We start from the raw sequence: 13,884 nt of genomic DNA, 5'->3' as shown, positions 1-13,884 counted from the left end.
ACTCCCTCGCGGCCGGCGTTTATGTGACCGGGTCGACCGCGAGGAACAGGGGAAACATGGCGTCCGGACGGATAAACGTCCAAGTCTCTACCTCTCTTGGAGGTAGAGACCACAGGTACCCTGACAACCTCACAGCTTCTGGCACATTGTAATTTGGAGTGACGAGACCTAAATAGGGCTTTATGGTCACATCCATAAGCGCTATGTTTGGAGAAGGGTCAACAAGGCCTATAGTGAAAAGAATACCATCCCCAATGTCTCACTGATGGTTTGAGGGTGTGAGCTCTAAAGGCACAGGGACTTGTGAAAACTGATGGCAAGATGAATGCAACATGTTATCAGAAAATACTGGCAGACAATTTGCATTATTTTGCCACGAAGGCTGCGCATGGGAAGCTCTTGGACTTTCCAACATGACAATTACCCTAATCACAAGGCCAAGCTGACCCTCCAGGGGTTACAGCAGAAAAAGGTGAAGCTTCTGGAAAGGCCATCAGACTCCTGACCATTGAGCCACTTTGGGGAGATGTCAAACGTTCGGTTCATGCAAGACAACCAAAGACTTTGCATGACCTGGAGGCGCCAAGGCGAATGGGCAGCCATACCACCTGCAAGAAATACAGGCCTCATAGACAACCATTTCAAAAGACTGCACTCTGTCATTGATGCTAAAGGGGGCAATACACAGTATTAGGAACTAAGGGTATGCAGACTTTTTGAATGGGGTCATTTCATTTTTTTCTTTGTTGCCATGTTTTGTTTTATGATTGTGCCATTCTGTTATAACCTACAGTTGAATATGAATCCCTTAAGAAATAAAAGAAATGTGTTTTTTCTGCTCACACATGGTTTTTTTTTTTAAAATGGTACATATATTAAAAATTCTCTAAGGATTTGCAAACTTTTGAGCACAGCTGTATGAAACTATGTATTGGGGCCGATGTGTACCATGGCCATTGCTGCCGCCCAGGAGTAGTGGGGGTTAGAGCTTAATTGTGAATATTTCTATTTACATTAGTGACATGGAGCTCTGCTATTTGGAGTAATAGCACATTTAATATTAGTTTAATTAAACAGTGTTTGAGGACATAAATGTAACTCAACATTTAGTTTTTAATGCATTTCACTGGAAACCATCTGCGCAGTTCTGTTTAGAAATGATAATAAATTGGGAGGCGTGTGAAAAACATTTAAGTTAATGTCTTCTTGGAATTGCTGACAATAAGGAACTGACTGTCATTATATTATGTTATGACTCTGAGATAATGAGCACAGACAGCCCTATGATCTGAATTTCAGTATGTAACGAGGCTGTAAATGAAGGACTTTGCCTTTTCTTCTAAACCTTTAGAAACCACATTTAACAAACAACATTCAGACATGGACGATATATCTCGGCTGAGACGTAACATTCAAAGCTTTGACTTCCATCACTGTAGTCTAGGATCCCAGGGGTTTGATCGAGTGCTCATTCAGCTTTTTGGGTTTGCGGGTCATGGAAAGTCCTCCTTTATTAACACCTGTAAGTATGTCTGGGATGATGGAGAGTTCAGGAACATAGCACAGGCTGGAAGAGATGACGGTGCTCGGACCACGGAAAGAATATCATATGAACTGACAAAAAACATCACTCTGGTGGACAATCGTGGCTGTTTCAAAATGGATGATTACGAGAAGGGAGAAATCTTTGCTCAACTCGGTAAGTGTAGGTAGTTATTGAGATTTAGTTTAGGTGATACATAGAGGGTACAAGGGGGTAAATTATATCCTCAGCAATAGAAGTGTATTGAGATGTCTGTTAGCAGAGGAGTGAGGCAGCAGGCAGGGATTGTACAGGACTGTGATGGATGGCCTGGTCCCCCTGATTTGCTTTGCGCAAGCCACAAGCTCGCTGCACCATTTTTGTGACTGTTTTCCATGTAAATAGGTATCTCTGTATTACAGGCGTCTCTGTATTGTGTACCTGTATTATACATAGAGCAGTATGTGTGTCTGTATATGCAGCTGTGGGTCAACAGAGGGGGAGGACAGCAGCTCTCAATGCAGGCAGAAAGTATATTTAGGTGAAAGATGTATTTTGTGGGCTAACCAAGTTAAATGGTGCCCTGTGAGTGACCACCTGCTGTTGGAGCCAGCAAGTCTATCTACTACAGCAACAGGACAGTGGGTCCAATCAAGATAACCTTTTGTTGTCAGGGTGTATTGGCACAGGGGAGGGGAGAGGGGGGAGAGAGGACTAGTGTAAGGAATTTATTTTACTCTGTGCTGTGATCTAGCTGGATCTGTATACAATAAACGGAGTCAGAGTTCTAAGAGTTGCCAAGAAAGAATCTGGTTTGTCTCTTCCTTGAGGTCTCCCAAGATATGGCAATTCATAGTCCTCTATAGAGTAATTACTAATAAGGGTATTGCCAAAAGACTGGATGGATAGTGGATTCTAAATTTTTCAATACAAAATAAGGTGATGTTGCACTTACTACAGATTATTATTATAAAAAATGTCAAGGGTTTACTTGAAGTACACAATCGTCAGGGGAACATGCACAAATATCACTGTAAAAAGTAAATCTAATATGTGAGTATATATTTGATTTTTATTACAAATGTGTAGGACAAAAGGAATGAAAACAAAACAAGTGACAGTTGTGATGATTATATGTTGTATCTATTTTGTTACACTCACCGCCCAGAAGCTTGCTCTGTATACAGTGTTCGGCTCTCTTATGCACCATTTCCGCTTAGTGGTACGGTTCGGGTAAGTTCGGTCTGGTACGCTATTTTGTGTGTTTCCATTATGAAAATGGCCCATACAACCGCACCGAACTGCACCATTCCTGGGCCCCCTTCAGATGAAGGTCCATAGGAAATGGTACGGTACGGTTAGGGCGGAGATACTAGCGTATCACTATACAATCCATTGATTGGCGGACATGAAAACGTCAATGCTCACGACAAATGACACGCTTGGCATTTGGACTAAACCCTGCATGACCCCTGGCAGTCCGACTTGCAGTGGAAACGCTCACCTGAATAGGCTGGACCATATTAACCCTTCCAAACTGTAGCGACCCGAACCGTTCTGCTCAGTGGAAACGAGGCATTACTCTACCTTCCAAACATTGCTTGCAACATGTAATGTTGTCAACGTAAGACAAAATAGGAAGAACATATGATTATGCAAATTTCAGACATTTTAGTATAGTCAGATTTGAATAATTTCACTTCTGTGCCTAAATTGGTAATACTGAGTTATTTTTCCTTGCAAATGTTTACACGTATGTATGCAATAGAAATCAAACATATTGTGCAGTGTATGAGAATGGAAATGGACTTGGGACACCACACCTACCACATTCACATTTCACAGAGCCACACACGCTCTAGGTATCAGTGTATTAATGTATTATGAAACCACATTATAACCCCAGCAGACCAACAGCAGAAGGTAGACAACTCCCTGGTGTGGATGTATACTTGATTAAATGTATTAAAACAATAAACTGTGTAAATAATAATACCAGAATATTACCCTCTAATCTCTAGCCCATCTCTCACATGGAACAAATGTCATTGGGCTACAAAATGTGCATGGAGTTAAATAGGCTTGCTGAAGTGTTTATGGCGCAAGAACCGCGTCTGTCGAATTAATTATTAATTATGCTATGTTTATTTTATCCGGCAGCTAATTTACTTCCAGTGGATGATCCCGTCGAATGGAACAAGGGATTGGTACTTATGGACCGGATATTTGAGGCAGAATATCGAATAAATACCTCTGACTTTATCGTTCCTATATTTATCTACAGGTAAATGAATGACATGCTTCACCACAAGTATAAAAACTCTTAGAAAATATTTAATTAATGAGGGTGCATTATGTCTTGTTTCCAAGGCTAGATATGTGTTGTTAAAAGGTAAAAAATAAGTAACTAAATGCAGTACAGACAGGAAAAAAGTGATATGGCCAGAATTCAGAAAAAAAGAATTGGGGAGAGAAAACATGGAGAAGGAGTGAAACTCATTAAGGGTGGTGCACTCCTAGGGAAATATGAGCTAAAGGTGAGAACAGAGGACATCAGCAGGACTTTGCAGAGCGAATGGGGCAGATGGAATATATATATATTTAGTAGTGAGGATGTGGAATTGATGGGAACTTTTATTTTTTTACTCCTTAATGTGTTAATACTATAGTATGGCGGTGTAGCCAGCTTTGATGTTATTACAGTACATGATCTCGTTTATTAATAATCAAGTTGTAAAAAAAAGAACTGAAGGCATGATTGCCTTTATAACAGTCAGTCTTGTGTTTCCTGTTTAGTGTGACGAAATCCATAGCATCTGCTGAGATAAATGGACTACGAGAGTTGCTCACAGTGGCTAGAGATCTGACAGGTAAACCTTCGTTTCCAAAGAAAGTATGTAAAGCATTGTAAGCACACACTACCAAAGAAGGATTCTCTTATTTAAGACGAAAATAGAATAAAAAGAAAAAAACATTTTTCATTCACCAGCATGAGTCACAATGTATTGTCCACCTTTGAGTGTAATGAAAGTTGGTAGTTTTTTAGATAAATCTTTACCTGCTATGAGCACATCTGGATTCTTCTCGAGAGAATTACTAAACCTGTCAGGTTGGGTGCGGGATGGGGGCCAGTGAGTGTGTGTATGTATGTATGCAGGGCCGGCGCTACCTGTAAGGCGACCTAGGCAGCCGCCTAGGGCGCACCTTAGCAGGGGGCGCCGGATCCCTGCACCCGGAATCACCGGTGCGTCTCCTCATGCTGCGCCGCCTGAGCGCTTTAGCAGCCTCAGGCGGCGCAGCACTGCTGTGTGGAGGGCGCAGAGTGCTCCCTCCTGCCAGTCTCTCAATGTAGTGTGGCCGGGCCGTGCGGAACGCGGGACAGGAACCTCTGTTTCCTGTACCCAGCCGCCGGCTGACTGACAGGAAGTGCTCACTTCCTTTCAGTCTGCCGGCGGCCGGGTACAGGAAACAGAGGTTCCTGTCCCACGTTCCGCGCCGCCCGGCCACGCTACATTGGCAGGAGGGAAGAGGAAGAGGAGGGTAAGGACCACTGGGGGAGGGGGGACACTAAGGACCACTGGGGGAGGAGGAGGGGAGGACTAAGGACCACTGGGGGATGAGGGGAGGGGACTAAGGACCACAAGGGGTGTGGAGGGGACTAAGGACCACTGGGGGAGGAGGGGGAGGGGACACTAAGGATCACTGGGGGAGGAGGGGGGACTAAGGACCACTGGGGGAGGAGGAAGGGGGCTAAGGACCACTGGGGGAAGAGGGGGACACTAAGGACCACTAAGGGGGGAGGGGACTAAGGACCACTGGGGGATGGAGGGGGAAGGGACACTAAGGATCACTGGGCGAGGAGGGGGGGACACTAAGGACCACTGGGGGAGGAGGGGGGAGTAAGGACCACTGAGGGAGGAGGCGGGAAGGTCCACTAGGGGTTTGCCAGAGGGAGGACCACTAAGGGGGGGAAGAGGGGAAGGACCACTGAGGGAGGGAGGACCACTAAGAGGGAGAGGGGGAGTGAGAAGACCACCAAGGGGGGACTGCAGAGGGACAGGGGGCCAAGGGAGAACACTGAGGGACAGGAGGGAAGGGGAAATCACTAATTGACAGGAGGGGAGAGCACTATGAATTTGTTTTTAAAAAATAAAGAGCTGCTCCCCTCTCAGTCCCTATCCTACCCCACACACCCTCTCTTTTACACTACACCGATACACAATTCATCCCCCCCACACACACACACAGAAATATACAATGCATCCTTACTCACACACAGACACACCCGAAACACACAATGCATCCCTTACGCTCACACAAACACTCATTCTCTTACACACAGAAACACAATGCATCTCTTACACACTCAATGCACCCTTTACAGACACACACTGCATTCAATTACATACACAGACACACACCTTGCATCCCTTACACACAAACACACAGAAACATACAATGCATTCCTTACACGCAAACACACACTGCATCCACTATACACACACTACATCCCTTACACAAATTGGTATCCCTATACACTACATTCTATAAGAACACACACATTACATCCACTACAATAACACATAAAACATCCCCTACACACATACACTCCACTACCTGTGAGAGAACTCATGGGTGGGCCATGAAACATACAATGCATTCCTTACACGCAAACACACACTGCATCCACTATACATACACTACATCCCTTACACAAATTGGAATCCCTATACACTACATTCTATAAGAACACACACACACACATTACATCCTCTACAATAACACATAAAACATCCCCTACACACATACACTCCACTACCTGTGAGAGAACTCATGGGTGGGCCATGTAGGTGGATTTATGTGTGGGCATTGTAGGCATACTCATGGTCAAGCCCTGGGGGCCCAGACCTTGAGCTGTGTAAGGGACCCAAAAAAATGTTCTACACCAGACCTGTGGAGCCAGACTGAGCCCATCATCAGCCTCTTGTCCTCATCTGGTGGTAAGTAGGCAATCCAATATATTATTAGTGGCACTAATCTCTAATTTACCTCACATTAAATGGATACTATAGTTACCAGAAGCACTACAGCTTAATGTAGTGGTTCTGGTGTCTATAGCCTGTGCCTGTAGGCTTTTTAATGTAAACACACTGTCTTTTCAGATAAGACACTTTGTGAAGACTGGCGTTGGCCCATATGGCAGAGCATATGGGCGGGGCATTGTGATGTCACATGGTGGGTAGGACATATGGGGGGGGACAATTTTTTTTTTGCCTAGGGCGGCAAAAATCCTTGCACCGGCCCTGTATGTATGAGTGTGTGTATGTGTGTGTGTGTATATGGCAGTGTGTGTCTGTGTGTCAGGATATGCATCTGTATATGTGCATCTGTGTGTCATTTTGTGTGTTTTTATGTCAGTGTGTGTATCTTTATCAGGGTGTGTGCATGTATCAATGTTTGTGTGTCAGGGTGCGTTTGTGTGTGTATATGTTGGTGTATGCATGTGTTAAGGTATGTGTCAGTGTGTGTATGTGTTGGTGTGTATCTATGTGTGTGTATGTGTCGCTGTCTATATGAATTTGTGTGTATGCACCTTTGCAGTGTATGTGCGTACATTCAAACAGTCATACACCAGCACAACATACTAAAATACTCCTGCAATCTAACACAATTATTACATACAAACACACCCCTGCATTCAAACTCCAAAAGGAAATACAAACACACTCTGCATTTAAAAGTGAACATTACATTCAGACACACCCCTGTATGAAACACAATACATGTATACAAGCATCCCTTCGAACAATAAAACTATACATTACACTATAGCGCCAGTAAATGCTGCAGCGCTGTACATATATACAACCCCATTTTGACTTGGTTTGCCTTGGAAAAATACTGAAATATTAAGGGCGCTTTGAACCTAAAAAGTTTTGGGAACCACTGGTATACACTAAGCATTAAGTAACATTAAGTAAAAATGTTAATACAATCTAATTTCAATCCAGGTTGTAACGCTACTGTAGGTGGAAATGGGTGAATATTTATGCACGGCAATGTAATAGCTGTAATGTTTTGTTTTTCTGCTGTGACCGTATTGCAGTAAATGCACGTCCAGAACACTTTAAATAATTATCCATCAATCTCCCTCTACCTCGCTTCCTATGCTCATGGGTGACTGCATGTGTCAGAGAGTATTGGTGGGGAGAGTGAATGAGTAAATATGATTGTGTCCATTCCTCGAATACATGTATGGACATATTTAGCTGCAGGAATACCAGTATGGAGGACATAGTTAACCATTATTAGATTATATATTGTTTTTTTGGTTGGTGGAATTGTAGTGGACCCCAGGTAGCCCGACCGGTTACCTCCGCTAATTACCTTCCTTCAGACGCTCAGGAACATCTTAAAGTATAAATATACCCTTTTACTGGAAAAGACGCAGCTCTGGAGGTACAACTCTAACTGGCTCTGTTTATTTAGTCACACAAGGTTTTACATGCACAGACCCCTACATGGGGTCCCCAACACAATACACGAGGGGTTTTGTAACGGACCGTTTCAGCATAAAAGGGGAAAAATCCGTTTAGGCGATCATCCCCTTTAGATAGACCAGCAGCTACCATAAGCACCAACTTCCCGAACTCCCAAACTGCACGAATTCACCAACTCTCGAACAGCAGACACACGAACCCTGGAAGCAGCCGAACAGGAAAAGCAATACGAACAGCTTACACTCCTGGCAGTCGGCATACAGTCCCCTTCCCCCCAAGAAAGAGACACACTCCAGCTTCAGGGTTAAACAGCAACAACGCTGATTTATTCACACACAGGCTTATATGAGATTCTCCCATGCAAGGGAGGGGTTTACAGTACACCAATCCAGTTTAAGGTACAACCCACACATCTCCTCCCTCCAACATATCTGTTAACACAATTAACAGGGACATATTTTTACCCAAGTTTTGGATGTACCCTAAATACTTGGGGTACATCCACAAATCCAATATCTCCAGATAGCCCTAGTCTGGAGGGACAACATATGTTAAAATCAGCCCATTCAGATAAACGGTTCGGAAGTTATGGGACTTTAAAGTATTGACCGACCGCATGGGTAAAGTATCCGAAAACAGTTCCATGCATTTTGGCCCTGCGGTCGGTCACAAACAAGTGAATGAAACAGACGAATTGCCTGTGTTATAGAGACTAAGGGGGATTCGTATGAATCCCCTAGTTCGTACGTTTCTTTCTAGTTTCCCCACGAAATCCTGGAAGTCTGGAGGTCTCAGCGGTGTTTGCCTAGTCGAGTGTCCGATTTCAGTTCCAGACACTCGACGGCAAAACACCGCTGTTCGGTAGTTAAAGATGGCCGCCGCCACGTGGTTGTTTCCCGAATGGCGGCCACCCAGAGGACACAGAATACATTACATGGATTGCCAATTACCTGTTTGCAACATTGTTGCAAACGGTAATTGGAGGCACACTTATTCCTGGGTGGTCTGGTTGTTCGGTAGTTTCACTCAATATAATGAATGGAGTGATTCTACCGAACGATCAGATGAATGCTGCATATATCTCACCCAGGTTAAACTTAACACATAATACATATACAATATTACAGGCAGTACACTAGAATATGCTTCACGGCATTAAAGGGACAGTAGTCCCAAAAGTCCCAATCTGTTCCTAGATGCTTTTAAAGGGCCGGTAGCAGCAATATACATTATTACATGCCCAAATATAGTTTTTACAGTACAATATGTCCAGGGCCATAGTCGCAGGGCAGGAGGCTAGCAACCAGGCTTCTCCAGTCCACAGTGGCGAAGTTGGTTTCGCCACAATTCTCCCCTTTACCAATTAGACTAACAGGGTACCTGACCTCCTGCCGGTCAGTGCCCTGGTTAGTCCAGCAACCCACCCACAAAACAGAAGTAGTAGAGCAGCCCACCCATAATAAACAGTTACTACCTCTGGGTGAGGGAGAATCTTGTCCGGGTTCAGGTGCCTCACCACGGCTGTGAGGGGGACTGGTAGGCTGCCTTGGTGGGTTGCTGAGGGGGCAGAGACCAGCGGTACTCTGTCCTGTTGCCAGCACTACCACGGGAGTAGTCTGGTGGGAGCCTGGTTGCTGGAGACCGACTGTCTCCCCTTTAGATATATCGCTCTGTGGCTGGGGGACAGGACCGACCGTCCCAAGAATCTGATGGGAGGATTGAAGAGGGACAAAGCCAGCCAGTTCAAACTGGGCTGGCAGTGTCCCTGTGGCAACGCCCTGCTGTGACAGGAAAAGAAAGGGGTGAGGGGGAGAGGCACGGACAAGCAATACATTTCACTTCTATACTTTACAGGGTTGCTACTCCCCTCTCCCCCCCCACCCCCCCCCCTTTGTTGAACCCCAGTTTAATATAAAGGCACATGTAAAACAGTCCCAAAAATGGCGCCGCAAGCTTGTGCCCCGCGCCAAACAAATCAGTCCATCCCATAGAAATAGACAGCAGGCATATGGGGATATGGCACTCAGTGACTGCATTTCATCACAGGAATCTTCCCAGAGAAGTAGCTGCTTCCACTCAGTGTTCTCCCCCACAGTTCGCCAGCTAACACCTAATCTAAAACCAGGTTCTGAGCAATGAGCAGTTAATTTGCCATCTTGCACTCAATGCAGTAATATTGTGTTACCCAGGATGACAGCAGTGAGCCCCACACTGGGAGTTATACCGTCTAGCACAAAGCAAGTACACTGACAGATACCACCTGTTACCATACCGCGGAAGCAGGACAGAGCGAGTGCTATAATACCCTTCAATCCAAATTACTATAGACCAGCTTCCTCTCTGTCTTTACCCATAACACTGCATTGGAGGGGGGTGTTGTTCGTATAAACCATTTATATGTTAGTGTGTCCGCTATTTGTGACACTGTGTGCTAGTGTGTCTGTATATATGTTTGTGTTTGTATGGGTCTGCATGTGAGTGTGTGTCAGTAAGCAGAGTAAACCCTTACCATGCTGAGAGAGTCCAACCCTTTTCTAACAGTTTGACTGTTTTTGGCCTCAGTTTTACATGTATTTTGTCAGTGCCATGTTTAGTGTAAAATGTCCTCCATGTTTCTCCATGTTCTCCACAGGAATATTTCCACTCGTTGTTCTAACCCATCAAACACACGGGAATGTGGCCAAAGCCCAGAGCCTTTTCAGGGATATGGGGGTGGAGCGGATCTTTACAATAGAGAATTATACCCCAGAGGATCACATAAAGACACGAGGAAGACATGAAGAAGTCCTGAAGATCTTAAATGAGGTCATTAAAGATGTCAAATTCCGAATGAGAGATCAGCAAAATCCAGTGATGAAACTGAGAGAGCGGATGCAATACATGTTCAAATATGTCTATGAACGTGAATTAAGAATACGGGAAGAGGTAAAGGAATTGGAGAAAGTGATGCAGCTAAACCTGATGGCCATGGCATTAAAGAAAACGAAGACAGAATCTGAAATGGAACGAGAACAGGATGAAATAAGACACGAACAAGAAAAGAGACGCCTTAAAGAGGAAATGGAAAAAGAAAACGAGAAGGAAAGACAGTTACTGGAAATGGAGATGAAGAAACTTCAGGAGGAGCTGGAGAGGTTTGACTTGAAAAACAAGAACAAAAAAACAAACAAACAAAAGAAAGAGCCGTGTGCGTTACAGTGACGCTCCCGGGGAAACCTGTAATGTGGGGGCCAGGAAACACACCCCACGATGTACATCTCATGTAATGGACACTCGATGACACTGTACAGAATGTTTCCATTCATCTTTGAGTGCAGTTTGCAGAATTTACTAGAAAGAGAACATTTATTAAACATTGGGAAAATCCCACAGATTAATAACTGAAGGTGTATACCTCCCCCTCAGCCAATGCATATTGTTAAATATAAAAAAACAAAAACAATATTATATGAAAAAGAATGCACACCAGAACCAAAAAAATATATACAATTATTTAATGAACCACCAATTGGTTAAACATGTATATTACAAGAAAATACAAAATGACAATAAACAGGCAAAAAAAGGTAATAATTGACCAGAGTTCTCACAAGCCTAATAGGGCAGAAACACGAATCAAAATAGCCCCCCAACGTTTCGGCAAACACCCTTGAAAAAGGCAGCCAGTTGGTGCCGAAACATTGGGGGGATATTTTGATTCGTGTTTCTGCCCTATTAGGCTTGTGAGAACTCTGGTCAATTATTACTGTTGACTTTTTATTTGCCAGTTTATTGTCATTTTGTATTTTCTTGTAATATACATGTTTAACCAATTGGTGGTTCATTAAATAATTGAATATATTTTTTTGGTTCTGGTGTGCATTCTCTTTCATATAATATTGATGTTTATGTTGGTACTAGAGGGAGTACCAGTGAGGAATAGCACCCAGATTGATATTGTCTCTGTTATGATATAGTCTCTCCATACCTTGTTTTTGTATAAATATAAAAAAACACAAACATTAAACCGGGTGAGTCCGAGGTGGGGGTACGGCACTGGGTAACCTGCTGCTCCCCCTCCCAGTTTTTATATAGCTTCCTTGCAAAATGTATTTATTCTCGGTTTGGCGGCCCACATTAACTTACCAAACTCTAGGAACTGGATACTAACGATATGTCCCTTTACCCAGTACATGAATGATAACACAGGGATTTACATATGAAAGGAACTGCTCCGTGCTATACAAGCAGCCTGGTACATCTAGCTGTATTAGTATTAAATATTCCCATGGTAAGGTTCTATCTGTGGGCCCTTCCGTCTCCAATGTCCTACATAGAAATATCGCATTTGCACTTTACGTCATTGCATTTTACATTTTATATCAATCACTTGATTAAATTTTAGCCTTTTCTGGCATTCTCTGGCACTAGATGCAAATTAATGAAGTCATATTATTTTGTGTGTGTGACATATTGGTTCTTAAAGATACTGCCTCCCCTGCCCCCTCTCCCCCCCCCCCCCAAAAAAAAGTAAAAAACAAAGAAACTGCACAAAAATGAATGTTAGCAAATAGCAACAAAACAAACAAAACATTTTTAGTGGATATCTGGTCCTTTACAATGTTTGACCACACATGAAGCTTTACAGTAATATAATAAGGCTTCTTTGTTATGTCCACTATATAGATTGATTGCAGCCCCTTTGACGGCATGAAATGAAAATAATGAAACAAAAAAAATGTATAATAAAAATGCAAAAAAGAACACTTTTTGATTTTCATTTTTTTTCTGAAAACTTGTCAGCAAGCAGTACCAGCCTACAGTTAAATGGACTTTCCAGTGCCAGGAAAACAAACCCATTTTCCTGGCACATCTGGATTCTCTAGAAGACAGCCACTAGAGGTGGAGTTAACCCTACAAGGTAATTATTGCAGTTTATAAAAACTTCAGTGATTACACTTGCAAGGTTTAGGGTGATGGGAGTTGGGGCCCAGACCACTCCAATGGGCAGAAGTGGTCTGGGTGCCTGGAGTGTCCCTTTAACAAATCATGGACAATGTCAATAGCCTTTCTGTATTTCAGGATAATTAGCGGTATATTACAGACTGTGGCCTCTTCCGAATTCCATAGTGACAATTTCCATATTATATATTTTGAATCAGCTGTACTTACCTTATAAAATGTGACCAATTAAGATTAATAAATAAAAGTATAAAAAATGAGTTGTCATTTATTTTAAGCTACAACAATATCTGGGTGACATTACCTTTAAACTTATTGAGGTTTTAGCATCACACTACTAAGGTAAGTGCACACAGCGGAGGTTTCAATAATGTATTACCATTAAGTACATGAAAAGTGTATAAAAACATGCATAGAATTGAGTGCAATTAGACCTACCACATGTTTAAAACATACACTATGGATTACAAGCCTTGTCTCTTAGATTACTATTCTAATGGAGCTGGTATGGGAACCGTTTGACCATTTTTGGGGGTGTCTGAATTTACAGTATCTCACAAAAGTGACTACACCCCTCACATTTTTGTAAATATTTTATTATATCTTTTCATGTGACAACACTGAAGAAATGACACTCTGCTACAATGTAAAGTAGTAAGTGTACAGCCTGTATAGCAGTGTCAATTTGCTGTCCCCTAAAACTAACTCAACACACAGCCATTAATGTCTAAGTGAGTACACCCCTAAGGATGGACATTTCCAATTATCAGATATTATAGATAATTTAATAAGGGATACGTTTTTTTGCATAGACAGAATATTCAGCAATATAATTAATATGTATGTGAACAATTGTCGATCCAATGGGAGAAATCTGATTGACGTTATGGAGACAAGAATCATTTTTTTCCCTTTTTGTGG

The 13,884-nt window shown here is 42.9% G+C and overlaps 1 protein-coding gene across 1 annotated transcript; it reads left to right on the top strand.

Annotated features, from left to right (window-relative positions):
- The first annotated feature begins 1,224 nt into the window (after positions 1–1,224).
- LOC134572090 (uncharacterized) lies at positions 1,225–11,415 on the top strand. Its single transcript, XM_063430902.1, has 4 exons — positions 1,225–1,699; positions 3,683–3,806; positions 4,319–4,392; positions 10,655–11,415. Exons 1-4 carry the CDS (start codon positions 1,318–1,320, stop codon positions 11,221–11,223), a joined length of 1,149 nt encoding a protein of 382 aa, XP_063286972.1. The 5' UTR covers positions 1,225–1,317; the 3' UTR covers positions 11,224–11,415.
- Positions 11,416–13,884: the final 2,469 nt, after the last annotated feature.

This window comes from Pelobates fuscus, chromosome 8, assembly GCF_036172605.1.
Source record: "Pelobates fuscus isolate aPelFus1 chromosome 8, aPelFus1.pri, whole genome shotgun sequence".
Lineage (NCBI taxonomy): Eukaryota > Metazoa > Chordata > Amphibia > Anura > Pelobatidae > Pelobates > Pelobates fuscus.
Note: the sequence above shows the minus strand (reverse complement) of the source record. Positions and strands in the feature narration are given on the sequence as shown.